The 27048-nt window shown below is 36.4% G+C and overlaps 1 protein-coding gene across 2 annotated transcripts in view; it reads left to right on the top strand.

Annotated features, from left to right (window-relative positions):
* Window positions 1–27048, top strand: part of lrch2 (leucine-rich repeats and calponin homology (CH) domain containing 2) — a 65775-nt gene that overhangs the window by 32910 nt on the left and 5817 nt on the right. Inside the window, exons 11-18 of one of the 2 annotated variants that reach the window (XM_016560549.1) lie at window positions 10234–10338; window positions 12671–12739; window positions 13416–13475; window positions 17563–17611; window positions 18343–18381; window positions 19378–19518; window positions 22952–23005; window positions 24734–24797. In XM_016560549.1, coding sequence (XP_016416035.1) covers window positions 10234–10338; window positions 12671–12739; window positions 13416–13475; window positions 17563–17611; window positions 18343–18381; window positions 19378–19518; window positions 22952–23005; window positions 24734–24797 — 581 coding nt within the window. The remainder of the gene's footprint in view (window positions 1–10233; window positions 10339–12670; window positions 12740–13415; window positions 13476–17562; window positions 17612–18342; window positions 18382–19377; window positions 19519–22951; window positions 23006–24733; window positions 24798–27048) is intronic. The other variant, XM_016560550.1, reaches the window with a different exon arrangement.

Genomic DNA, 27048 nt, shown 5'->3' with positions numbered 1-27048 from the left:
AGCCGTTTTAGGGGGGCGTGGCAGAGTCCTAACTTTGATAAAGAATATCTCTTTGGTTTTGAGACTTTAGTCTTTGCAACTTCAGGGATCTTGTCTATGCACAATCAGCTTGTAACACTCCAAAGAGAAAGGAAAACTTGAAATCGCATCATATGACCCCTTTAATATTTTTGTGAAAACCATAAAACTTTTTTTTCAGGATTCTTTAATGAACAAAGTTCATAAGAGCAGCATTACAAACAGAAATCATTTGTAACAATGTAAAAGTCTTTACTGCCACGTTTCATCATTGCTTAATAAAACTGTTAATTCTTTCTAACACCTCAAGCATTTGAAAGGTAGGGTGTAAGCATAAGTAATATTTTAACTAGGGATATGCCGGTATCAAATTTTCATGTTGCAATTAATTGCTAATGCTTTTATCACGGTATACGGTATTATCACGATATTGGAATTTAGTTGCAAAAAAGTGTTGTCATAATACAGTATAACAGGTTTAATAACTTTTTTCTTCTAACAAAAATAACAACATTTAAATACAATAAAGCAATACACAAAAAATGTATAAAGTTAAAAATTTTACACAGATTAAAGTGCAAAAGAATTATAAAGACCAAGTCTAAATATTTAAGTATTTGGCGCTGTGATGAACACCATAGCTAGTACAAAAATCTGAATGGTTATTTAAATAATTTAAACACCTTTTCAGAAACAGAAAATAGCGCAGCTGCTTTGTTTACGGCGTTTCCGGGGTAACTGCATTTCTGCTGTTCAGCGCCATCTGCTGTCAGAGAGTGAATGTGCTTTCATCCAGAGCGTCTCTCACGCGCTCCGCCATGTGCTTCTCATCCGTGCTTGTTTACATCAGGGTGCGCATGCGTCTGTCACGCAGCATACAGCAGTGTTGTGCATTTTAACCAGTTGATAGGAAAAGTATTCTTAAAATGCATTCAAAATTCAGAATAATTTGTAATAAATAATTATTCTCGGTATTTTGAAGTGCCCACGATAACAATATCGTGCATAGGCTATTCATTATCGTGATATATCGCATTACCGAATACCGGCACATGTCTAATTCTACCATGCTATAGCTATGCATGCTGTGGTTGCACGCTAATAATTAACGATCCAAGCTGCTGACAAAAAGGGAAAATGTTTGGGGTGACACATGAACATGTCATAACGGATGAAGCCTCTTTAGGAGCAAAAAGAAAATAACCAAAATGAATGTTTTAGGAAGACATGAAAACTATTTAAACTTTCAAACTGCTTATGGATTTTATATTGGCACTGTGTAACAAACATAGTCTGTAACAAGTAGCAGCTGTAGTGTAGTGCTCTTAAACATTTGGGGGCATTCACACAGAATGCATATTTGTGTTTAAAAAATGTGACCCTGGACCACAAAACCAGTCATCAGGATCAATTTTTTTTAATTGAGATTTATACATCATCTGAATGCTGAGTAAATAAGCTTTCCATTGATGTATGATTTGCTATGACAGGACAATATTTGGTCGAGATACTATTTGAAAATCTGGAATCTGAGGGTGCAAAAAAATCTAAATATTGAGAAAATCATCTTTAAAGTTGTTCAAATGAAGTTCTTATCAATGCATATTACTAATCAAAAATTAAGTTTTGATATATTTATGGTAGGAAATTTACAAAATATCTTCATGGAACATGATCTTTACTTAATATCCTAATGATTTTTGACATAAAAAAAAAATCTATAATTTTGACCCATACAATGTATTTTTGGCTATTGCTACAAATATACCCCAGCGACTTAAGACTGGTTTTGTGGTCCAGGGTCACAAATGTGAGACGCAGGTTACACTTCAAATTTGAGCACTGTGTTTATAAAATGACATGTCAAAAGCAAGCGGCAACCTCCCGCTCTCTCTCGTGAAGCCAACACGGAAGTGACTTAAACTGTAATTCGTCAACTGGCCGCTAGAGGCTGGCTGCAAAAGGGAGTCAATCCAATATTTTCTAGATTTCTAACAAATGTTTTCAACTGTTAATCATTTTGAAACATTTAAAGCAGGCAGTGTTAACCTTACAGTAGTACTCAACTCAACTCAACTTAGCTGATTACTGTCAGACTTTCAAGGTCCTTCTTCACTTGAATTTTAAAGCACAGCCACCATAAAATCAGACTTCACTCAGCACCTTTTTTTTTTTGACTTTGAGATAACTCTGAGGTTAAATCAAGCAGCAACCTTCCGGTCTCTCTTGTGAAACCAACACGAAAGTGACTAAAACTGCAATTCACCGACTGGCTCCAAAAGGGAGTCAGTATAGACTCCCCATGTTAAAATGCCCAATTTTACAGCAGAAAAAAACATGTTTACAGCCTGGTTCAAAAAATAATTTTGGTCTATATAGCTAATTTTGCCCTTAATGACAACTGTGAGGGGGGTGAATTTTTTTTTATAACTCATCCGTTTAAATTATATTAAGCCTTAAAGTTCTGCATAATTAAGGGCGTGGCCACTTGAGTGACAGGTGGATGTCGACGGCCCACTCTGCCCACTTTGAGCTTCAAAAACGCTCTTCAGAAAACTACGGGTGACGTCACGGACACTACGTCCATGTTTTTATACAGTCTATGGTCAAAAGACAAAAAAACATGTCTCTTTAGCAAATAAAAAACAGTGGAAAAGCAGTGCAATTGAATGCAGAAATTTGTTCTTTGTGAATGGCCACTTAGACAAACACAAATGTCTAAATATTATTGTGGTTTTGCATTTTGGTTGCTGTATTTTGCTTACATTTTTGACCTGTAAAACACTCAGTCTTGCAGTTTGTCACAGTAAGGGAGGGAAATGAAAAGTGACAAACATGCATGTTTTGTCAAAGCAAGTGACTCATTTTTTCTCATTGTTATTATTTTTTTTTTAGATTACTTAGAATAGGTGTGTCACATTTTTTTGGCTTGCATCACCATGTCTTTCATAGCCAACAAACCACAACTGTCTCTGATTATGCAATGCGCTTTGACAAGGCATTGTATTGTAATCAGAGTTTTTGTGTTGTCTCAAATGTCATTATTCAGTGCTAACATCAGTTAACACTAACAAGTTACAAGTTAACAGTAACAAGTTAATTTTTCATTAAAATAGCAGTTTTGATTCTTTGCAATCAGTCTGAATTCTAAAACGGAGGGCCTTATGGATAAGAGGGTCAACATGGCTGCTTGTGTAATGTGTTTTTAAATTTGTGATACATGATTGTCTCACTGCTCAGCTGTTTTCCCTGTGTAATTTGTCTGTTACCTCCACTATTTTATGTGCTATGCATAGATATTGCACAATTATTGAAACTTTCCTGTAAAATTACCGACTATGGGAATGTGATAACTCTGAATAGGGGCACCAGAACTGAGGTGACTGCAACAACTGAACGTATGTACTTGTGTTGATTTGTAAACATACATTCCTGGTATAGACTGAAAATTCTTAAACAATGTCTATTGGTATAGAGTACATTCTAGGTGAAGTATGAATTTACGGTGAAGTTAGGGTTCAACATAGTCTAACAACAACAAAAGGGGTTACACTTTATTCCGATAGTCCACTTTAGACATTCTATTAACTATAAGTAACTTTGTAACTACATGTCAACTAATTCTAATTAATTTGCAACTACATGTCTACTAACTCTCAGAGTAGACTTAGGGTAGGTTTAGGGTTAGTAGAATAAGTTGACAAAGAAAGTGTTAGAAGATATTAAGCAGACAGTCTACTAATACTCTACTAACTGCTAGTTGACATGTAGTTGCAAAGTTACTTACTGTTAATAGAATGTCTAAAGTGGACTATCGAAATAAAGTGTTACCAAAAAAGGTAATACGTTACTTTAAATAATATCATGCTTAAAACTTATATATATATAATATGTGTGTGTGTGTGTGTGTGTGTGTGTGTATGCACCTTTAAACTGATACTTGTTTACAGTGACCCTGACTATTACTGTATTAATTTTCAAGTTAAATCTATTGTACAATTTCTGTACAAATGAAAGGCAAATCACTCCAAAACTCAATGTGCATTCTCACACTTTCTCATAAAAAGCACTTACTTGTAAAAAGCTTTCCTTAATAGGTTCGCTCATTCTTCCAATTGATTCAAGTTCACTATATATATATATATATATATATATATATATATGATGTATATACACACATACATACATATACATGATATTATTTAAAGTAACATATTACCTTTAATAAGACATATGTCCATGCATTTGTCAACAGATGGATGGAAATGAATAAAAGTTAAAAAGCAGACTTAATAGTGTAGATCAATGTTTCTCAACCCTGGTCCTGGGCGCCCCCCAGCACTGCACATTTTGTGTGTCTCCCTAATCAAACACACCTGATTCAACTCATTAGCTCATTAAAAGAAACTCCAGGACCTGAAATGGGTGTCAGATAAGGGAGACATACAAAATGTGCAGTGTTGGGGGGCGCTCAGGACCAGGGTTGAGAAACACTGGTGTAGATGGAGCTTTACATTTGAGTGTCTTCTAGCAGAAGAGAGGATGGTGGTTGCTAATAATAACTACATTTTCATTTATGAACCATTAGTATGATATGGACAATGGTAATTATTTAAAATGTTTATAAATTTTTATTTCTAATCATATCAAGTGTCAATGCGGTATGAATGCTATCTTCATCTTTGCAAATTGACAGCTTTTTTTTTTTTTACATATAGTGTAGCAATGATGTTGTGACACCTGTGTTATGAGCCTGGGCTGTTTTTATTTTAGTATTCCAAAGAAGTGATGCAATATTATGTACCATAAAATTCCCTTGCGTTCTGGTGAATTTACTTCAAAACCACAAACGAAACCAAAATCTTTTGGCATGCCTCACCCAAAGACCATCCACCCACTCAGATTAGATTTCATTTAGATCCAGGCTAGCAATGTTACACATAGAGTCAGGGAGTGAAGGTTTGTTTGCTTGCTTGCTTATTTATTTAGGGGGCTTTCCCAAGTCTGCTAAATAGGGTGGTCTGGGGTACAGTTCATGCAAACCCATGTACAGTTTGCTTCTGATGTGAAGGCAATCGTACGAAATCACAGAAGTGAACCACTATTGATGACGCATGATTGGTCAAAGTGTGTATTTATGCATTTACTCACTCACTTTTCTGATCAGTGTGACTGATGTGTTGCAGCATAGAGAATTTATATGTGCCGTTCTATGTTGGTGCTTTGGAAAAGAGTCAAAATTTTCTAAATCTGAAGTACAAAAACAAAGCGAGCAAACATCCATTCATTCTGTCGTCTTCTGTTCAGTCATTACCTAATAATGGGGTAAACAGCTGCCATTCTGATGATGCAAACGTACCGTGATCCAGAACCAAAGAAACACATTATGAACACAAACCAGCGGGGGGCAGTGGGAGCAGTCGAACTCTGGTTCAGACCAAGTGTGAAAGCACCCTTATTTATTTATGTATGTATTTATTTATATGACCGTGTCTAATGTGTCGCATTAAATGCATTTCTTATATATTTATTCATTTGATCATAGGTAAGCAGTAATCATATACACTTTGTTTCTAAAGTGTCTAAATAAAAAAACTAGGGTAAAAAGTTAGCAAAAGAATGGGATGCTTTTCACAACAGTAGACTCTGCACAACAATACACATAGATAAATACAGTATGCGACTCTTTGGCGGCTACATCTATATGTCATGATGCACAGTGCACACTTCCCTCTCTAAAAACTTGTTTTGGCACAAGTTCACTGAAGAAGCCTTGATGTAGCAGGGCTGTGTCAGTGCCAACAGTGTTTTGTCTATATGGACAATTGTTTTGATATTTTACCACAAATGATACACTAATGTCCTTTCATTGCCATAAGTCACGCTTTACGTGTTTGATTTACTTTACCTTGGTGTTCCATAAGTGTTAACATGAGTAGGATCATATTAACAGGAAAAAGTTTCCTTGCATTGAATTAAGCACCAAACAGAAAACAATTTTTTTTTGTCCAGTGCTACAAGGCTTCCTCCACTCTTGTGTTATATTCAAATGTAGATTTATGTAAACGGTGCATGTAAAACACTGTCGCTATTCCAGATTGTAGGATGAGCCAGATCATCTCATTTACATCCAATATTATGGAAAGATCCCAGATTTCTAATATAATGGGCTGGAGCGCTTTTTTGCAGTGAATTTGGTGAGTCACACTAACTGTAAACAAACAAAAAAAACCCACAAAGTTTGTTCGCAGATTGTAGGTTCGTAGGAGTTTTATATTGTAGTCGTCTTGTGCCTTTTAAGGTTGCCGAGTCATAATTTTTTCCAGAGAATTCCCAGGTTCTGTAGTATCCAAACATGCAAAAAAACAAACAAATGCTTGAATCATTAGGTAAATTCCGAGTTAGTAGCCATACATTCCAATTTTTCGGTGTTCCAATAGTGTATCCGTGGGTGTACGAGTACCTTCGGTTCCTGGATGAGAAGAATTCCTTGTATGGTAAAAAGAAAGGGGTGGAGTCAAACAATGTTTTTTGTTTGTTTTTTGTTTTTTTGGGACAGATTCCCAATCAATAAATTTACTTTTCTTCCCCAAAAATCTTATTTTTTTTCTTATTAGTATATACAATTTGTAAGACATTTTCTAAAATTCTGAAAGCATTTACATCACTGCTGACCTTACACCTCAGAGTGGTACCACCATCGCAAAATTGCTCTAAAATGCTTTAATTTCCTTTCAACATTTATTTTCCGAGAGCAAATACCACTTGAAATTATGTTCAAAGCAGTTGCCATAGAGGCGGATGGGGCTCTGTTATGTCTGTTTTGGAGTTCAAAGTTTTGGTTTGTGGCATTTGAATCATTGTTTTGATTGTACACTGTTAAGAGTGCTCTTGATACACATTTCCTATATTGCTATTGGAAAAAGGCATTCTTTAAATCATGTTAGGCAGTTTTTGTTTATAAAACCTTTATTTAGGCTGGAATACACTACACAATTTTAAAAATCTGAACAGATTTTAAAACACTAGGCATCACCAGTGGTGTAATGTAGCGAAGTAATAATACTTCGTTACAGTACTTAAGTATTTTTTGGGAGTATCTGTACTTTACTTGAGTTTTTATATTTCAGCCAACTTTTACTTTTACTCCGATACATTTCCCCGAAGCATATTCGTTACTTACTACAAAATAGTCAGAAGTCAGAAGAACACGGACTGCAGGAAAGCAGGTTTGATGAATCAGTGGTCTGGCGTCTGCAAGTTAGACTCCTAAAAACACCTTTGCTCATGTGCAAACAAGTGCGCGCACAACCGCGGATGATTCATTTTCCTCTCAAGTCGAGTTTGGGGTGTGCGATACAGCATCTCGTCTGTGATAATATGGTAAGTGTTGTTGTAATGATGTGCGATCTGACATTATCAAGTAGGCTATATCACCAAATCACACACAGAGTGCACGCACGTTGATTTATTAATCTGTTCAAATTCAAAATTCATTCAAGGCATTCGACATTTTAGAGGTAATATTGCTTGTTTTTGCTCAATTTTGCTAACGAAAATAGTTCCAAACAAAGACCACAGCACTGCTTTGCGTCTCTGAGCAATGGTGTTTAAATGTTTACAGCTTTTTTTTTTGAACGAATCGGTAATGAAAATAGTTCCAAACAAAGATCACAGCGCTGTTTTGCGTCTCTGAGCAATGGGCGGTGTTTATTTATTGAATGAATCAGCTTTTTGAACGAATCGTTTGAATAAATGATTCAGTGATTCACTCATTAACTCAGTCAAATGCTTTGTTTCTGAATGTGCTTTGTTTCTGAATGAATCGGCTGAATCTCAATGACTCACTCATTAACAGTCACTTGCAGTCACCTACTGCGGTAATTTCACATTTCGACTATTTTTTTCATGTTTTAAATTATTTCAAGTATCAGTATTCAACGTTTTATGTTAAAAACAAAACATTAGGCCTATTTATGCATCTGTAACTGCAGTTTAAATGCATCCATGTCCCCTCTGAGATGCATTAAACTGTGTGAATACATCTAAATGCTATTTCAGATGGAGATTCTAAAAATGTTTTCTTATGTTAGAATGAAAGACACTAAGTACCGGATGAAGTGCTTCTTATTCTTACCCAAAAATACAAAATGGAAGAAAGAGTTAAAACTGAAACACAATCTTGCTACTCAAGCTGTGTATGAACTTTTTTATATATATATATTCATTTGCTTCTTTTCCATTTTGCATTTACTTGTACTTTTACTTTCAATACTGAAGTACGTTTAAGATTTTAAAAATACTTCTCGTACTTAAGTACAATAAATATCACATACTTTAAGACTTCTACTCAAGTAATATTCTAAACGGTGACTTCAACTTCTACCAAAGTAATTTTCTGGTAAGATATCTGTACTTTTACTTGAGTATGGCTTTAAGGTACTTTATACACCACTGAGTAAAATGTAATTCCTATTCACAACCAATTTTCAACTTAGAAACTTAGGATTTTTTCCCTCTCCCAGAGGTTGTCTGCTTCTTATTCTTACCCAAAAATACAAAATGGAAGAAAGAGTTAAAACTGAACACAATCTGGCTACTCAAGCTGTGTATGAACATTTTTTATATATATTTATTTGCTTCTTTTCCATTTTGCATTTACTTGTACTTTTACTTTCAATACGTAAGTAAGTTTAAGATTAAAAAAATACTTTTCGTACCTAAGTACAATAAATATCATATACTTTAAGACTTTTACTCAAGTAATATTCTAAATGGTGACTTCAACTTCTACCAAAGTAATTTTCTTGTAAGATATCTGTACTTTTACTTGAGTATGGCTTTCAGGTACTTTATACACCACTGGGCATCACACACTTGCAGACTTAAATGGAGACAGAGAAAAACTGGCATCATACACTAAACGATTGTGGATCACACATTATCAGACTTCATATTCACTATGAATTCCGAAGAAAATCAGGGCAAAAGTTGTGTAATGTATTCCAGCCTTTAGTCTAACTTCTAGCTAAAACACCTTGAGATTTGCACAGTTAATTGAAATGAGATGTGCTTTTGATGTGCCTCACTGGCTGTGAAGGTATAGTGGTGTACGGTGAGTGTGATTTCACCAAGTACAACATGTTCCTGGATCAACATCCTTGTTGATCCTGGAACATCATTCCAATCAACCAATCAGAATGGAGAGATAACTTTTCAGTAAATGTCAGTTTTAGGCTTACAATCAGGATTAGGTGCTTCTACACCCTTGTTAATCAGCTATCATTTCCCTCTGATTTTAGGAATAAATTATGGGTAAGGTTAGGTTTAGGGGTAGGGATTGGGTTAAGTCTGTATTTTTGGACAGTAATGTTGATCCAGGATCAACAAAAGATGTTGATCCAGGAACATGTCTTACTTGGCAAAATCACGGCGACCAGTGGTGTACAGATGGCTGGGTGACAATATATTCCAGTAATTATGACCAAACATGCTCTGCTGCCAAAACCATGCTAAATAACACATGGAGAAGGGAGAACTCCCCCATTCTAATTACCATGTTTGGCTATTCAAGTAATTGCAGTGAAAACAAATCTTGTCATACAAGGACTTGTGCCTTCAGCTTTTTTGCAGCAGTTTTGGGAGGGTCCTCTCCTGTTCCAGAATCACTATACAGTACAAAATGGTTTACTGGCCTGCACAAAGCACAGATGTGAACCCAGTCAAACACCTTTGGAATGAATTGGAGCAGCTGTTGAATAGATTGTAGATTGATGGTGAATAGAGTATTGCACCATCCAATGACTGAAAACGTACTCGAGTGTTTGTCTTATACCAATGTTTACAGCTCCGCTACATATCTGCTCAGAGGCTTCATTAAGGTCCTGTATCATGCTAAAAAAATATGAAGGCAGCCACTACAAGACTGCAAGAAATTAGTACATCTGATATTGGTCCACCATAAATAAATTAAACAATGCATGCATTTATAGCCACATTCCTTCTGTTATGATATTTCTAAACGATCAGTTCTTTTATGAATTCCTTTAACATCACATGGACTCTTTACTGATGACTTAAATGTTATAATCGCATCTCAATTTTGCAAATAACACAATATAAGAATTTGACTGTTTGACTAAGTTGTGTTTCAGAATTCAGCAACAACATCCCTTTGTCTCTTTCATTTTTGTCTCCCTCTCTTGTCAACTTCAGCTCAGAGAAAGAGCAGTTAGCTGAAGAAGACGAGGATGACTTAAAGGAAGTGTTGGATCTGAGGAAGATCGCAGTACAGATGCTACAACAAGAGCAACAGAGCAGGTGATCTTTCATGATAAATCGCACATGATTATGCAACATTCAGAGCCCATCAAACATGCACACAGTATCTCCATCAGACTCCCTGCCTACTTTGTAATATTAGGGCTGTGAATCGATTAAAAATGTCAACAATTAATGTGAATGAATTGACTACAGTAAGTGTAAGAAAAATATAATGTTTATATAATGTGGCTGTTCTGGATTGGATATTTGAGTCACTCCACATTAATTACATGGAATGTTATATGCTTTATATAATACACTAGTTTACAGACGATTTTGTGCATTCCAATTGTAGCTATGAATGGTTTTACTTATGACAAAACATTACCTGACATAAAAACTTAAGAGAGAGAAGGTAACAAAAAAATATTCAGGGCTTTACAAAAGCTTGAAGTGAAATTTGGGGCACCCGAAAGTGAAAATTCTCAAATCATTTACTCACTCTCATGTCATTCCAAACCCATAAGACTACAAAACACAAATTAAGATAGTTTTTATGAAACCTGTGAGTCGGGCTTGTAGGCAGGGTTTCATAAATACTGAAATCAAGCATAGCGTAGTTCTGGCAGGTCACGTTAGTCAAGCTCGCATCAGCTGCCTCTCAGCTGATCCCCATCTACCTATAGGAATACGACACCTATCTAAGCATTCATATATAAGGTCCCTCAGTATAATCAGCAGTTTTCGCATTGCTCAATAGTAGGGCTGTGTGATATTGAAGAAAAATGCGATATGCGATACCTTGTTAAAAAATGCGATATTCGATATGCGATACGATAAGTGTGTAAAATCAATTTAAATTATATTTACAAATATTTAAAAATGAAAATTAATTAACCAATTTGTTTCACATTCTTTCTTGGAAAAGAAAGAATCACTCTAACTTCTGAAAGTGACCAGCAGTTTTAGCATTACATAAAAAGTAATGTCACAAATCAGAAAATGTCATTTTAACATCAATGTGAACATACAAACAAAAAAATGAATGACACTAATTTATATCATTGTAACTTTGCTTTCCATACACTGTATGGATACTAATACCGTACTTCTTCATATACCACAGCAAAAGCTATAGTCCGAGAAAGTTCAAACATGATTAAAGGCAAGTGAACAGTCAGTAAAAAATTGTTTTCAAAAAGTTGTTTTCTGCAACTTATTGCACTTAATAACTCATTTTAATGCCAAGCAATTCTCTGCTATATGCGTCGAACTAAAACTTTGACCTTTTGCAACGTTTTGATTTAAGTAGCCTATTATTAAAAATGATTCAGATATCGCACGCCGTTAGCATCCAAACTGTATGCTAATTGTCAACCATCTTTGACGATTGTGGTCCTGACAGAAATACCGAGGTCCCAAAATTAAGCTTGATTTCCATAATCCACAGATAAGCATTTTAGGATGTCTGAAGGCCCAAAAATTGCATACAGTAACTGTAGCTTTAAAACCACTTCAACTGGGCAAGTAGCATAAATTATTTGTCGAGCAGATTCATAAGAAACATAAGAATCAGGTGAAATCCGCGAGAGAAGGAACAGGAACAGTTTTTTTTTAACTAAGACATTAATGAGAAATTTAGTAAAATTATATTTCACCCCTGTGCATCATTTTGGATTTAAATTACAGGAATGTCTCAAACAGTACATAAACATAAGTAAATATGAGCAGTTTGTATGAGCATCAAAGCTCAGTTAGTTCAAGCAACATCAGTGGTGGGTATGGCCATGCTGTGAGTTTCTGTCCCTCTACTGGAAGTCCAGGAAACCTAAACTTGAAGATTAACCATAGTCTTATGGGGTTGAAATGACATGAGGTTGAGTAAATGATGACCGTGTTTTAATTTTAAGCCCCATTTTCCTTCAATGCCCGGTAGCTAGTATTGTAAGTTTGTATGCTTTAAATTTTATCATCAAAATGATTTCAGTTGTATTAGCACAGTAAATTGATGGCCCTATATAATATAAATATATCTTTTATATACACTGCTTCTCTCCTCTGCACTCACTTTTTCTGAGTCTTTCTTTCACTTGGGCCTTCACCTCTGATCTCTTTCATTTTAATTTACATCTATGAGAGATTCACGAATGAATGCAAGTTTGGCCGTTCCTTTTCGATATGCACATCCATGCAGTCTGCTGCTTCTGAATTGAGAGGATGGCTGTCAGTTGTTTTGAAGTAATGGGATCAGACCCTCTCTGCTTACTAACAAATGAATCACCATATTCCTCCTCCTCCTTTTTCTCCTTTCATCTCCTTCTCCATCACTTTCTGCATCTCCACCTAATCCCGGGATCTGATTGGTGCACACATGGCATTTGACTCTCAGGAGGCGATCCCTAATTTGTAGGGCAGAGAGTCTAATACACCGTAGAAGAGCCGCGGGGAGAGCTCACAGGTAGAAGGAGAGATGCGTGTGATTTTATGTGTGTTTGTCTCAGATGATGGATATGTGTCATTAGAAGAGGGTGTATAGTACACATCTGGTCATGTGCGTTTATGTGCGTGTTGTGTATTAACAAGTATGTGCATGTCTAGGTTTAATGATGTCAAGAAGTCAAGTGTTCAAGCGTGTTGCAATTTTATATCAGTTTTCAAAATGATGCGGGAAACTAGTTTGAGATATTTATTTACGCATGTCCTTTTGGCCAAAATTGTAGATGTGCAAATGGACACCTTTCTTTTGAATGTGTTTTGGTTCAGTTCACATGTAAAAAACTATATACGTTTTGAAAGATTGTTTTGAATCCTAAGCCTGGTTGCTTTACAGGTCATTGGGTACACGTTATGATGCTTGGAAGCATTTCTAACCTAGCAAATTGCTGCACACAAATCCAGTTTGTTTTTCAAATCCCATGTTTAGCACTGAATGTACGCATAGTCATTGTGCAAGCTCTATAATGTTTCATATTTAAAAATTCAATCTGACATTTCAGACTGAGGTGCATTCCCAAAAATCTGTTTTTGTCACCTGTGAATATGGTTTCAGGTTTTTTTTCCATGCACCGATTTAAGATTTTTTTCCATGTACCGCTGATGCATGTCAATGGATAATGGATTTTCCGATCTTTCAGGTTCCTCAGCCACTCAGGGAGTAGCACCAAACAAAGAACCCCATCTCAGGCTGTTAGAAGGTATTATGATGCACACACAAGCACCTCCACGGACATTCTTATTTGTTATAATAGTCTACTTTAATTAATAATAACCAACAACATTATGTTATGTATTTCCTAACAGATAATTGGTTAATGCGTGTTAAATGCTGTTAACACTTCATATATTTTTAAAACTTTACAATAAGCTTTCACTGATGTTAGACATTAGAAGGAGCCTACAGGGAACCAACCACAAGAAACATGATTTCAACAAATGGCGGGCACACAGTGCATGATTTTAGCCCTGATTTTCACTCGCCAACAGTTTTGTGGAAATCGCCAACAAATTCCTGAAATCTGAGTCACATGCTTATTCAAGTGTGTGACAATCGCGTAGTGTGTGTTATCGAAGCCACGATCTGAGAGAAGTGCTGATGTCTTGCTGATGCCCGTGAGATATTTGTCGACAATTCACAGTCTTACCGTGTGAAATGTGTTTTGACTGGAAATGAGAAATACACGGCAAGGGAAAGTTCAGGTAGAGGAGTCATAGTAGACCTGCAACAGAACAACAGCAAGCAACCAGCTCCTTCATACTCTTGTTTTTTTTTTTTTCACTGCAAATCAGTGTACAGACAACTTGGATTGCAAGCTTTTCACGGGCTACCGTTTTTGACAGGAATAAATCCATTCTCTCATGGTCTTACTTTATTCCCCATACTGTATCAATTCTTGCGAGTGTTTGGTTGTGAAATGTAGTTTATGGACAAGGCAGAGTTGTCACAATTCTTCCTATTGAAAAGTTGTGTAATGTGTGACCCCCTGACATCGATCTGTCGTGTAGCGTGCATACAAGAGCAACGAGGCCCAGAAACCCTAGCAGCACCCCTGGGTATCATAAACTAACAGTAAACAACATTTATAGATATTTATAAATGCTATTTTTTCACTGCTACTTAATGTTAGTTTATAATGCATTAACTAAACTTTAATGTTTAAAAAAATTAAGAAATGAGGTAGAACTTTAAAATTACCAAACATGAAAGATTGTTGTTAATTCTTTGTTTGCTGGAAGCTAAACGTGTAATTGCATGTTCTTGGAAAAAAGAAGAAAGTCCTGGCGTGTCTCAATGGATAAAGGGGATGACCTCATGCCTTGCCTTAGAAAAAATTACCTATTTTTTGAAAAACAAACTTCATGTATGTTGGTCCATCTGGAAAGTGTTCTTTGACTTTTTGGAGAGTCTAGATCAGGGGTGGCGAACGTCGGTCCTGGAGAGCCGCAGCCCTGCTAAGTTTTGCTTCAACCCTAATCAAACACACCTGAACAAGCTAATCATGGTCTGAACGGTTACTAGGGAGCTACAGGCAGGTGAGTTTTAATTAGGGTTGGAGCTGATCTCGTGCGGCTCTCCAGGACCGGAGTTCGCCACCCCTGGTCTAGATGGTGACTCTTTTGTGGAATTGATGGACATTGAAAGTATATAGACAAGTATGTTATCGCTGTTTTTTTTGTTTTTTTTTTTAAGGTTATTGCGTTATTGTTGAGTTCATTTTTGTATTATTATTATATATATTTTTTTTTATTTTATTTATTTATATATTTTTTTATTCAGTTATAATGAAAAATTTAACTGTTGTCTTAACCTGTATGACAATCTTTGAAAATAAAATTGTTGTTCAAAAAAAAAAAGGAAAAAAAAGAAAAGAAAGGAGGTAGAAAGGAGCATTAGATAGAAGATAAATGCTGTAAAAAACATACTGTTAGTTAAACTGATGTCAACATGCTGCATATTGAAACACTTTACAATAATATGGAATTTGTTAACGTTAGGTAATGCATTAGTAGGGCTGTGCGATTTGGGGGAAAATATCAAATTGTGATTTTTATTCCAATAGGAATTACTGTTGTTCTATTGGCTGCCATCAGATTACATCCCACCAATAGAATCCATCAAATAGACACCATTATAGTTTACATTAAAACTCAAGGCTGGCAGTCATGCATATGCTCTGGAACAGAGTAATATCGCGTCCATATCGCAGGCTTTGCGATTAGGAAATCGCAACGTCTCAAATCGCGATTTCGATTCGATTAATCGCACAGCCCTATGCATTAGGTTACTTAAACTAAAATGAACTTTTTTACAGCATTTTTTAAATATTGTGCTAATGAATGCTATTCATTTTAAAGTGTTAGTACAGACCATTCAGTATTCATAAAAACAAACTTTGCATTAAAGCATTTGCACCTTTGTTTTAAACAGTGAGCATTTGTAGGGTGAAGAATGCTCAGGAGTTTAATCTCTGAGATATCTTTATTGATTGTGGAAACACCTGTTTTTGATCAAATAAAAAGACTGGGAGGAGATGACAGGGTGGAGAATGTTTATACTTTGACAGGTGAACAGGTAGAGACAGGTATATACTGTATACACCTGGAAATACCTTTTTTTCCCCAAACTTGTGGCATTATTGTGTATGTCTTCTTCTGTCATCTTGTAACTACAATCAATTCAGATGTGATCCTTGGAATAACTTTGTTAAAGTCTCAGATATTTTCACACCAAATGCTCAATGCTTAATCGGCCAAGAAACCACAGACAGGGTCCGAATATTTCTGATGGTGTCGAATACACTGCAAAAACTGAGCTGACAGATGCTCAACGATAGCCCAGCACTGGCAGACGGCTGACTGTCAGCTCGGTGTGTCATGGCCTTTAGAGATACACACTATGACTGAACCAGTGCACCAGGGCATTAGTTGCTCATGCTACTTTTTCTACAAAACTAATAGCACATTTTGCAGTTCTGGTGCAACTAATCATTTTCTAGCACATTCTCATTGTGAACTCATGTCACCTTCAGTCTAGAATTTGACCGTTGACTCAGTAAGCTAATCAAGAAAAACACGTCTCACCAGTGCAAACCAGAATCATTTTAGCCAGCAATTTCTTTATTTCCTCAAATACAGAAAATTCACATAATTGCTAACTGAAATGCCAAGAAATTAAACAAGATCAGAAAGAGGAAGAGGTGAGATGTTTATTTAAAGTAAATATGTCTTTTGCCCTTGGTCTGCAAGGGGTTATTCATTACCATCTCACTGTACCACTCAATACATCGTTGCTTTTGAATCCCTCATTGCCTTGTATCTTTTCTCACACCTAAAGAAAAAGTCGTTTCAAATAAAAAACTTCTTAAAATGTATCACAGTTTCCACAAAAATATTAAGCAGCACAACTGTTTTCAACATTGATAATAATAAGAAATGTGTCTTGAGCAGCAAATCCGTATATACGGATTTCTGAAGGATTCATGTGACACTGAAGTCTGGAATAGTCTGTGAGTTTGATTTTGGGAACGGTTTTTGATAATGAACTTTGTGTACATAGTTTTGGTAAAGTCATATGATTTGGTCAATCTTTGAAGTGTTGAAATTGACAGATACTGCAAGGCACATTGCATCTGCGACATGCCCACCATTGTTTGCGGAAAGCAATCTCACCCTTAGTGATACAGCTCCAGACATGCCTCTCACTGGCAAAAAAAAATTCTGCCACAGAAAACCCGTTAAGGTTAATGTAGACCAGTGGTCGCCAACCCGTCGATCGCGATCTTTATCACTGTGCCAGTAGATCCCGAAAATAACAGTAAAATAAGTACAAAATTGCATTACATTTCTGGGGTTATATTAATGTATCACTGAAGGGAACTGTCTTGAGAAAAGTTTCGCTGGCAATGGCATTTTCTTCTCCCAAATTTGAAGTACAATCTGAGATGTCTTTTTCTATCAATTCTTCAATAGGTAGATTGAGTCTTTCATAAAGGCAGTCAGGGATCTTGGGCCTAAAAAGGTTGGTGACCACTGATGTAGACCATTAGCCCACTGGAATTACGATCTGTCAACTGTAGGTCTTCATGCATGTGCACTTGAACACATTCACTGTACACAGTGAAAGAAATGGCATGAAGCCATCCTGCACAGTGAGATTAACAACCTGACAACACATTGGGCCTTATACACTTGAGCGTGCACACACATGCCCACCTGCAGTCACCTGTAGGCCCCAATTGTATGTTTTGAAGGTTCATGTCAGCGTGTTTCTGTTTTTCTTTACAGTGCATCACTAGATGAAGGAAGCAGCTCAGCCTCCGCCTTGTGTGGACAGGTACCAGTATGTGTCATGCACAGTTACACACAAAGTCATAAACATGCCTGTATCATATGCAGTAATGCATGTATCCCCTCATTTTGCCACACCTGGTAAGAAATGCAGGCTGACTTTACATTGGAAATGTACTGTGAATGAATAACAGTTCAATTATTGCAACAGCACTGATGGCAGACTTTTACAGTCAGTGTAAAACTTTTCTATTCTTTTATACTTTAAACTGATCTCTCATCCATTTATCGGTGTGTTGACTGTTGTCTAATTCTAGTTTACACATCAGCAAAACCACATGAAGTCTGCTCCCAGAAGTTGAACTTGCATCATACATCATATTTTTTTTTTAAACTCATGTGCCCTCACCCTTGCAATGACATGTCTTTGATCACTAACGTGAGGGCAGGAGAATAACCTCTTCCCTCCAGCAACCTTGGATATACTTCGCACCAGGGAAGAAACTTTAGTGTTTGTGTGAAACAAACGCTACTTTAGTTCACCCCAAAAACGAAACTTATCATTTCAATTATCATTTACTCACCCTCAAGTTGTTCCAAACCTGTATAACTTGATTTTCTTCAGCTGAACATAAAAGAAGATATTTAGAAACATGTGGGTGGGTGGAGATGTTTTACAGATTTCATCTGGGTCTGCTTTATCATTGTGTTTGTGAATTCCATTCGATTCTCCCTCATTCTGTGTTTTTGTTTTTTTGTGTGTGTATATTTTTCAAGGAGACTGATCTCACTGATGAAGATGCAGCTTTCTCTGAGGTCACTCTTCAGTTCATCACAGTCCTCCTCATTCATTTCTATCCTTACAGTAAAGCTTCTCAAGTCCAATATTCTAGTAGTATTTTTACTCACAACAATTTTCACCAGCTCAAACAATACTTACACCACTCTTCAAAAGATTGGGTCGATAAGATTTTTTGGAAAGTAATTAATATTTTTATGTAGCAAAGATGCATTAAATTGATTAAAAGTGACAATAAAGATAGAATCATCATAGCTTCAAAAATATTAAACAACACAACTGTTTTCAACTTTAATAATAATACTATATAATAGTAATGTTTCTTCCGCACCAAATCAGCATATTAGAATGATGTCTGAAGGATCATGTGACACTCAAAACTGAAGTAATGGCTGCTGAAAATTACAGGAATATATTTAATTAGCTGTTTTTACTGTATTTCATTAAATAAATGCAGTCTTGGTGAACATAAGAGACTTCGTTTAAAAGCATTTAAAAAAAATCTTATCAACCTCACACATTTGAATGGTAGTGTATTTTTTTCATTACAACATGTTTTTTTTCCCACAACATTTTATTCATTGCAAGGTAAAAAGTGATACAACTAAAATGTAACTCCATTAATTCATAAGCACACTTGGGCTGGAAAACAAATCATTGCTAATTGGTTTGTAGTTTTCAGTGCATTTTTACTGATGCTTCCATGCATTTGTTCATTCGTGTGTGTGTGTGTGTTTTCTCCCTGTTTCAACAACAACTCATCTTAGGGCTGGGCAGTATGGCCAAAAGTATTATCACAATATTTTTTTCATATCATACGATATAAATATTTATCACAATGTTCATTTACCATTAATGTGGAGGGAAATGCTTTCCACATGAAACCATGAGAATGAATGTATACCTAACTTGTTTGTTTACAGCTCCACAGAGTAGCTAGATTTTAATTTAGGGCCCCATGAAATCCATTTTGAGCCTTGTCATTCACCATAATTTTGTGATTTGTCCCTCAGCCTTCTTCATCTTGCTCGTTTGATGGAAGTTTGAAATCGGAGAGCAGTGACTCAGAGCCAAGATGGCCGGAGGTTCCTCCTGTGCTTAACCAGAATGAGGATCGGAGAAGAAACAAGTACCTGAGAAAAGACTACCTGAAGGTACACACCCAAGCACGAACATGTTCTTGGTTTTTCTCACGCTCACATATTTTGTTTGCTCGTGCATACTCGCGTATCCCTCTCTCACTAGTTTTATCAAAGACACACACACACACACACACACACAGACAAACTCAAAAATGTAACTACTTCATGCCACTTGAGACTTGTATATATCACAGGGTAACTTGTGTTATACTTCAGTATGTTAAAACAGTTACAATACCCCTAGTTTCAGGCCATGATATTTTGTCTCAGATACCGCAGCCCCAGACTGATTCCTTAATGTACTTCAGTCCTTATCTTTGTAAACCTTGGAAATTCAAGATGTGAGGAGTTTATTCTTTTTGAGGTGCTTTTAAAGGACTCTGTATGACAAGATTAGCATTGGTTTCTAGTCCTGTGCCTATATTGTTAAAATAATATCTTGTGATCTTTCATAAAGTTGGCTGTAATTGTTATATATTGAAGATAGGGAATCCTAGATCCTAGAGTTTTACATGTGAAGACAATTATATGTATCTTATTTCACCTTGCTGGTTTTCGCGTTGTTTTAGTTACTTATAGAATGGCAGGATTTGTTTGGATTTACTGCATAAATTGGTCTTAAATTGTAAAAATTGCAGCACAATAGATGGATAAACACAGTCTGCTTAAGCAAATAACACACCAACAAACACGCTTTCATGTCTTTATTGAATTGGATAGATTCACAGTGCAGGGTGGAAAACATATGTGAATCTCTAGGCTAGTGACCTCAACAAAAACATGGATTCTTGTCACTGAAACAAGCACTGGGCCCTATAATGTGCTATTACAAAAGTTTTAAAAGCCACCCGATTCACAAAAATCCCTGGAGAATGCTAACATCTTTGTGATGCCTTTAACACTATGTAAACAGATGAAACTCTTAAAACAAAGCTCTTAAAACATACAACACCACGTGTGGAGTGAAAAGACACAGTGCACCAACATCAAAGCCACATCCAGCTGTAAAGTTGGTTTTGGGCTGCCTTGCTGCCTCAGGGCCTGGACAGCTTTCTGTCATGACAGATAAACAGAAGTTTATTGGGAAAAGGCTGCAAGAGTATTGGAAAAGACAATGGCTTAAAGCACATAAGTAGAGTAACAGAATGACAGGAAATTACGCAATCTGGAATGGCCCATTCTGACCTCAGTTTGACTAAGATGCTTTGGCACTACCTCAAGAGAGCCATTAACAGCAGAAATACATCTGATATTTTAGCTAGCTGAAAGAGTTTAGTGAAAAGCAATTGTTCAAATCTCCTGACCATGAAAGCTTGTCTGGTCCACAGTTACAGGAAACATTGAGGTGGAGGATGTATCTGCCAAAATGAAGATTATTAAATGCAGTGTTCACAGATTTTTTTCATCCTGCACAGTGACCGTTTACACAGTGTGTTCAGTAAAACATGTATCATTGTTTGTTTGTTATTTATTTAAGTGGGCTGTGTTTGTCTATTCTTGTCACTTTTGAGTCAACATAGTTTTTTCTGTCCTTTGTCATTTTTTTAAGCAAGCAAATTATTTATTTATTATTTTATTTGTGTGTGTGTGTACCTACTTAACCATATTTTGGGGACAAATTTGTACCCAAAAGTGAGCTAAACCTGACAAAATCTCCAAAAACCTCCCTTAGGTGTAGCTAAGTATGTGTGTGTGTGTGTGTGTGTGTGTGTGTGTGTGTGTGAACAATGAAATGTTAAATGTCAAGGAAAGAAAATAGGTTTAAAATAGGTGGTACGTAGGATTTTGGCAGGACACACAGAAACACACATATCCATATACAGTACCTCCTCCTAAGGGAATTTCCTTTTACTGTCTGTCTCTTTTAAATGTGCATTTGTTTTGCACTTCCATGGAACTGTCAAAGAACAAAATCGGGGACAAGCACAGTCTGTGCCCAGATGACTTCACAATAACACTCTTTCCTAAGTACTGACCTGTGCCTGAAAGGAAGAACGAGAGGCCTTGGATGATTTGATTGGTTTGGCTTATTAATTAGATACATCAGCGTTTACTGCTCTGTTCTGCTTTTGCAGTGTTTTCGAACCACTGTTATGACACTAATGAAGGCATGACATTTAAAAAACAACGTTTGAAGTTTGCCACACAATAGAGTTCTTGTACACACCCCGACACACACCTTTTCAACCATTTATTCCATACGCACACATGCAGGTCGTCCGGAAAACATTACTGTGTTTGCCAGTTGATATGTGCATATCTTTCTTGAATGGGGTAATTCAATCACTATGGCTGTGCGATTCCACCCAGAGCAAAGATACAGGCTTACGTACAGGATTATTAGTCATCGGCCCCTGATGCATGAGATCTTGTGTATGAAGTTAATCTGCATTTTTCTGTAGAACGTGCTTTCCCTTCCATCATTCCGACAAGTGCAGGGCGATGCCAGGCTGATCATTTTTGATTTACGCTGCTTTTTCCCTTCCCTTGTCTATTATATGTCTTACTCTCTTCTCATAAAAAAGAGAGTTGTATATTCTTTCCTAAATAAAGCCTCTATGTTATAAAACAGTTAAACATTCACAGTTAGTAAAGGTTGCTCCACACGAACTCCATCTTTGCCAGCAGTGTTAGTTTGGGACACTTATATTGTGCATTTGAAAATGCAACACACCAGCTATCATCCCAAATTTGTAATGAATCGTTTATAAACCTGTTATCAACAGAAGAGAAGCTGTAAGGTCTACATAGAGTTTTCCTCCACAATAAAAGCTCTAACGTTTGAAAGCAAAGCAATTAAAACAGCCATGAATATTAGTATTGATTGTTTGATTCATTATTATTAAATACTTGTTATTTCAACATTTGAAGTGGATCAAAAAATTAATCAAAGTTGTCCTAAGACAAGAACGCATTTTGGTTTTAGATTTTAGGACAACTTTGATGAAAGGTTTTGATCCACTTCAAATGTTGACTACTGTACTTACAGTGCAATATTTGTTGTGGCACACACAGAAAAATACTGAAGAAATGGTTGAAAGGTGTATTCATTTTGAGATCAGAATTTATGGCGGTACAAAAGTAATAAGTACTGATTATTTCAAATAAAACTGACAAACAGAACTGAAGCAAATTATACGTTTCTGCTCATGAATGTGTGTTTATCTTGCTAAATGTACCAGATTATGACTAGACTAGTTTCAGCAAGATTTAAAGTGGCGATAGAGTCAGCACATGCGTCAGACAGTCAGTGAATGTTTGGGCAAGGTGAACTTTATCGTTTTATCTCTAGACCAGTGGTTCTCAATGCAGTATATGTAGTGTTGGGTGGGGATGTGGTTGAGCCACTGCTCTAGACTATTTAATGCATTTCTGATGTTAAAAGCTGATAATGTGATGAATATCAGGAATGTAATTCTCTGCCTCCCTGTGTCTCCCATTTCAGTATAAGTGCCAAAGTGCTCGAAGAAACTCCAGTGGCAACGACAATGATTGTGAGGTGAGACTTTGTGCTGTGACTGTCTATGAGCCAAGATCGCCAAGATTCTCCTTGCATGAATATTTATTAGAGGCCAGCTGAGAGTCACGTCACCACAGTAGAGCAACTCCACAATTAAAGGGGTCATGAAATGCAGTTTAGTTCTTCATAATATTTCCCAAGGTCTGTTTACAATTTTTTTTTTAAACAAAAACAAAAGGTCACAATACAATATTTGTAAAAATTTATCATTTCCATCCTCATTTTCACTTTCTGTGAAAAACACTCAATTTCAGAGGGGTGTTACCTCTTGCAGAAACTAATGTAATACAGTAATTTCAATGCACCATATCGCACAACGTCCTTTACAGCATGTTGTGTGTTTTGATACTTGAGCTGGCTAGTGCTGTGATAGGCCGTATATATTTGAGCCCAAGTCAGATCCTGAGGCACTACAGCAATTGCAAAAATCCGTTTCAGTGTGGTAATTGCTTTTGCTTGCTTATTTGCTTGATTTTTTGGTATATAGTTTTAAAAGGAATGTTGTTACTGGTTGTATTATTTAGGGCACTGCATGTATGCAGGTATTTACTGATTTTATTAGCAATGCTTAAACAATGATACTCTTGGTATCTTAATAGCGTAAAACGCTGGTTTAACATTTATTACAAAAACACTGTAAGATTAAAAATAAATGTACTTAACTGCATTGCATCCGATGACAGAATGCTTGTTATTGCGGTATCTTTCAATAAAAGTTGTAAAAGAAAATGGCAGCATATTTACAATAATTCACAAAACAGTCCATTGCAAATTGTGAAGAACAAACAAAAGCTTTATATTTTAGTCACTCATGCGTTTCTAATACTCTGATCTCTGCTGAGGTTTTGGAGGTGCCATTGTGGACATCTTTATTCAACAGCAGTATCACTCTTGTGATTGGTGGACACTGGACAGACATGAGTTGTTCAGAACATACTCCTTGATTTCGTAATTTGATAACACGTTAAGGGGCATGTCGAGTGGATTCTGGGCATAATCAGAAAACTGGGAAGTTAGTTTTGAGTTCTGAAACTTGCAATATGTTTTTATTGTAGAAGAACCTCCTACTGTATATGTGTAAATAAGAACATTTTGATTCTACAATTCATGACCCCTTTAAACAATTACACACATTTATGTGTTAAGAAATGCATAACAATAGCAAGGTTGTATGTTTTCTTCAATTTGATTTGTTAAACTCACTTCTCTTCTAAGCTCTCCCATTGTTCACATCTTGTAGACCAGATCATAGTTTTAGCTATACCCCCTATGACCAATTGCAGCATATGCATAAGCATATATAGTCTAACCATTTTCATATTTCTTAACCACTTTCGTTACCACTCTTTTCAAATAAGATCTTATTTCATCCTTTATCAAAGATTTCAACCACAGAAATGTCTATGTATTTTTCTGGTTCTTTGCTCAGCTTTAAGTATTTCATCCGCTACAAATCTGCTCTTTGTTAATGCAATCTGTAAAATGGTTTGGAAATTCTTGGCAATTTATTGGTCAGACTTTGCGGGAAGCTTGGTTTTATAGCCCTGTTGCATTCTGTAGAAGTGCAATACTACATTGACAAAGTTCATGAGAGAGAGAAACATCTGTGTAAAACAGACCATCTCAGTCAGAAGAAACTGAATCCATTACCAAATCCAGCACGGTTTGAGAATTGTTTGTGGTGTTTCCATATTTGTGTTGTTACAGGAGGGAATGCGATCTAGTGATTTTACCACAACTCTGACTGTCTTTGGCCTGAAACCCAGATCAGGTAAAGTGTTATCCCTTCCTTTTCTCTCATCACTAGTTGTCTTTTTTCTTTCATCTTTGTGATGGTATTGCCAAGGCTTGGCAGAGCATTTTCTTTTCAGTGTATATGAGTGATGAAAGTAGTATTGATGTGTTAGACAAAACCCTCTTACAACAATTTCTAACAATCATGCTTTAAATGAACAAGCATCATGTCTGAAGTCAGCTTTGAAGCTCTTAACTTTAACAATATTTTTTCCACACACATCATATATTGACTGCATTCAAATCTCATGATCTGTGTCATTTCAAAAATACTCTTTATCGCCTTTGTTTAACAGGAATTTCTTTAGAAAGATATTGTCTTGAACTGTGGTGTTGAGCTAGTGGTATTTCTTTATCATTTCTTTTTATTTTCTCATGACATTGCAGTTCAGTGGAAAGCACAAGGAAGGCCAGTACTTCCTGTCTCACATAAATACAATAAGAATTTTGCTGCACACAATCATTAAACCGCATGTTTTGCAATGTTATCAGTCTCACAAATGCTTCCCGTTTTATCACTTATGCCAGTTATATTTTTAAAATGCTTATTTATCAGCAGAAGGATGTGAACAAGACAAAACATGCTTCTCTGTGTTTGTTGTTCATGTAAATAGGGCCTCATAGCAATGAGACATACATGTACCAATCAGTGTACTAAGTACTCTGAAAAAGGAAGGGAAATGAGAAGAGTCATTGTCACAGTCATTTTGGCCTTTTAATGGCCATGTCAATGTCAATGGCCAAGTCTAATGTAATTTTATACAGTAAATAATTTTCTGACCTGAACAAAAAAGAGCCTGAAAACAGTTTGACAAAAGAGGGTAAAGTCTGTATCTGAAGTTATTTCACATGAGAGTGTGTTAATGCACGTTTTAACTAGGGCGGCAACAACAAACTGATAAAAAAAATATTGATTATGGAGCTATTCTAAAGTAAATTTCATTATTAATCATTCAGAATTATTGTTTATCTTTGAAGGACCATTATGGGAGACCTCAAAACTTAGGGCCAGATTTACTAAACAGGGCAAATTTGTGCGATATTGCAATTCCAAAACAGCGCCTATGGGCGTGGAAATTTCTGCGGGTGATTTACTGACAACGCACAAATTAAAGAACACAGACACAACATCTAATTTCCATAATGACCAATGCAATCTACCAAGCGCAGCGCAAATTAGCGTACGGATATGTGTTCTTCTGGCATTCCAAGTAAATTAATGCGTGTGGAAAAAATCCTCTCCCTTCTATCACGCGCTCTCTGTTCTCTGTAGTGCCTCCTCCTAGCAACAACAAATGCAGCCATTTCAAGCGCAAAAGCTTTAAGACATGCTTTTTTGGCGCGTTAAATAATGGCACAAATACCAGTAATTTGGCGAGCGCAAACGTTAGTAAATCGCGTTGCGTGATTCATTGTAATAATCTCCTCCCATAAATTTGGCATCTGAAAGGGAAATTCCTACAAATGCACATTCAATAAGGTCAGACGCAAAAATAACTGTCTATGCCTTTTCAGCGCTAACTCGTCACTGCACGTTTTTAGTAAATCCTGACAGTAATATTTGAACGACAAAAGACCATTTGCGCTGGCGCAAGCTGTTTGTAAATCTGGCCCTAAGTCTGTTAAAAAATAAAGGGGAAATCCTAATAAACAGAAAGAAGACACTTAGGGCCAGATTTACTAAACAGGGCAAATCAGCATTAGAGTGCAATTCCATAAAAGCGCCGATGAGAGGGGAAAATTCTGCAGGTGATTTACTGACAATGTGCACATTAAAGAACACAGAACACAAAATGTCTGCGTAGCCAGATCCTTTTGCATAATGACCAGCGCAATCTACCAAGAGCAGCACAATTTACCGTCTGCTTTAAGGCTTTTTTGGGACGTTAAATAATGACGCAAATACCAGTAATTCAGACAGTTCAGGGGGCCCGGCCTCTACGGCCGGATCCCTATAACCAGGGTTTAAATTGGGCCAGGGCCGTCCAGGGCTGAACCCCGGCACATAGACTGTATATTATGCATCTATTGCTGAGGCGAGGTTCACGCAGCCTCTCCAGGAGAAATCAAAACGCGCAACACTACGAAACTCAGCATCCTGAGGTAAAAATTCAAAATGGAAAGTTTTTATATTTAAAATGCAGTTAGTTAAGCAACATCAAACAATGTTTTCACCATTACGACTGTTTAATAGTTCTATAAACAGTTCAATAAGCAAATACAATAAT

Source organism: Sinocyclocheilus rhinocerous, unplaced genomic scaffold (genome assembly GCF_001515625.1).
Source record: "Sinocyclocheilus rhinocerous isolate Xijiao unplaced genomic scaffold, SAMN03320098_v1.1 scaffold77, whole genome shotgun sequence".
Taxonomy (NCBI): domain Eukaryota; kingdom Metazoa; phylum Chordata; class Actinopteri; order Cypriniformes; family Cyprinidae; genus Sinocyclocheilus; species Sinocyclocheilus rhinocerous.
This window is presented reverse-complemented; position numbering and strand designations above follow the sequence as displayed.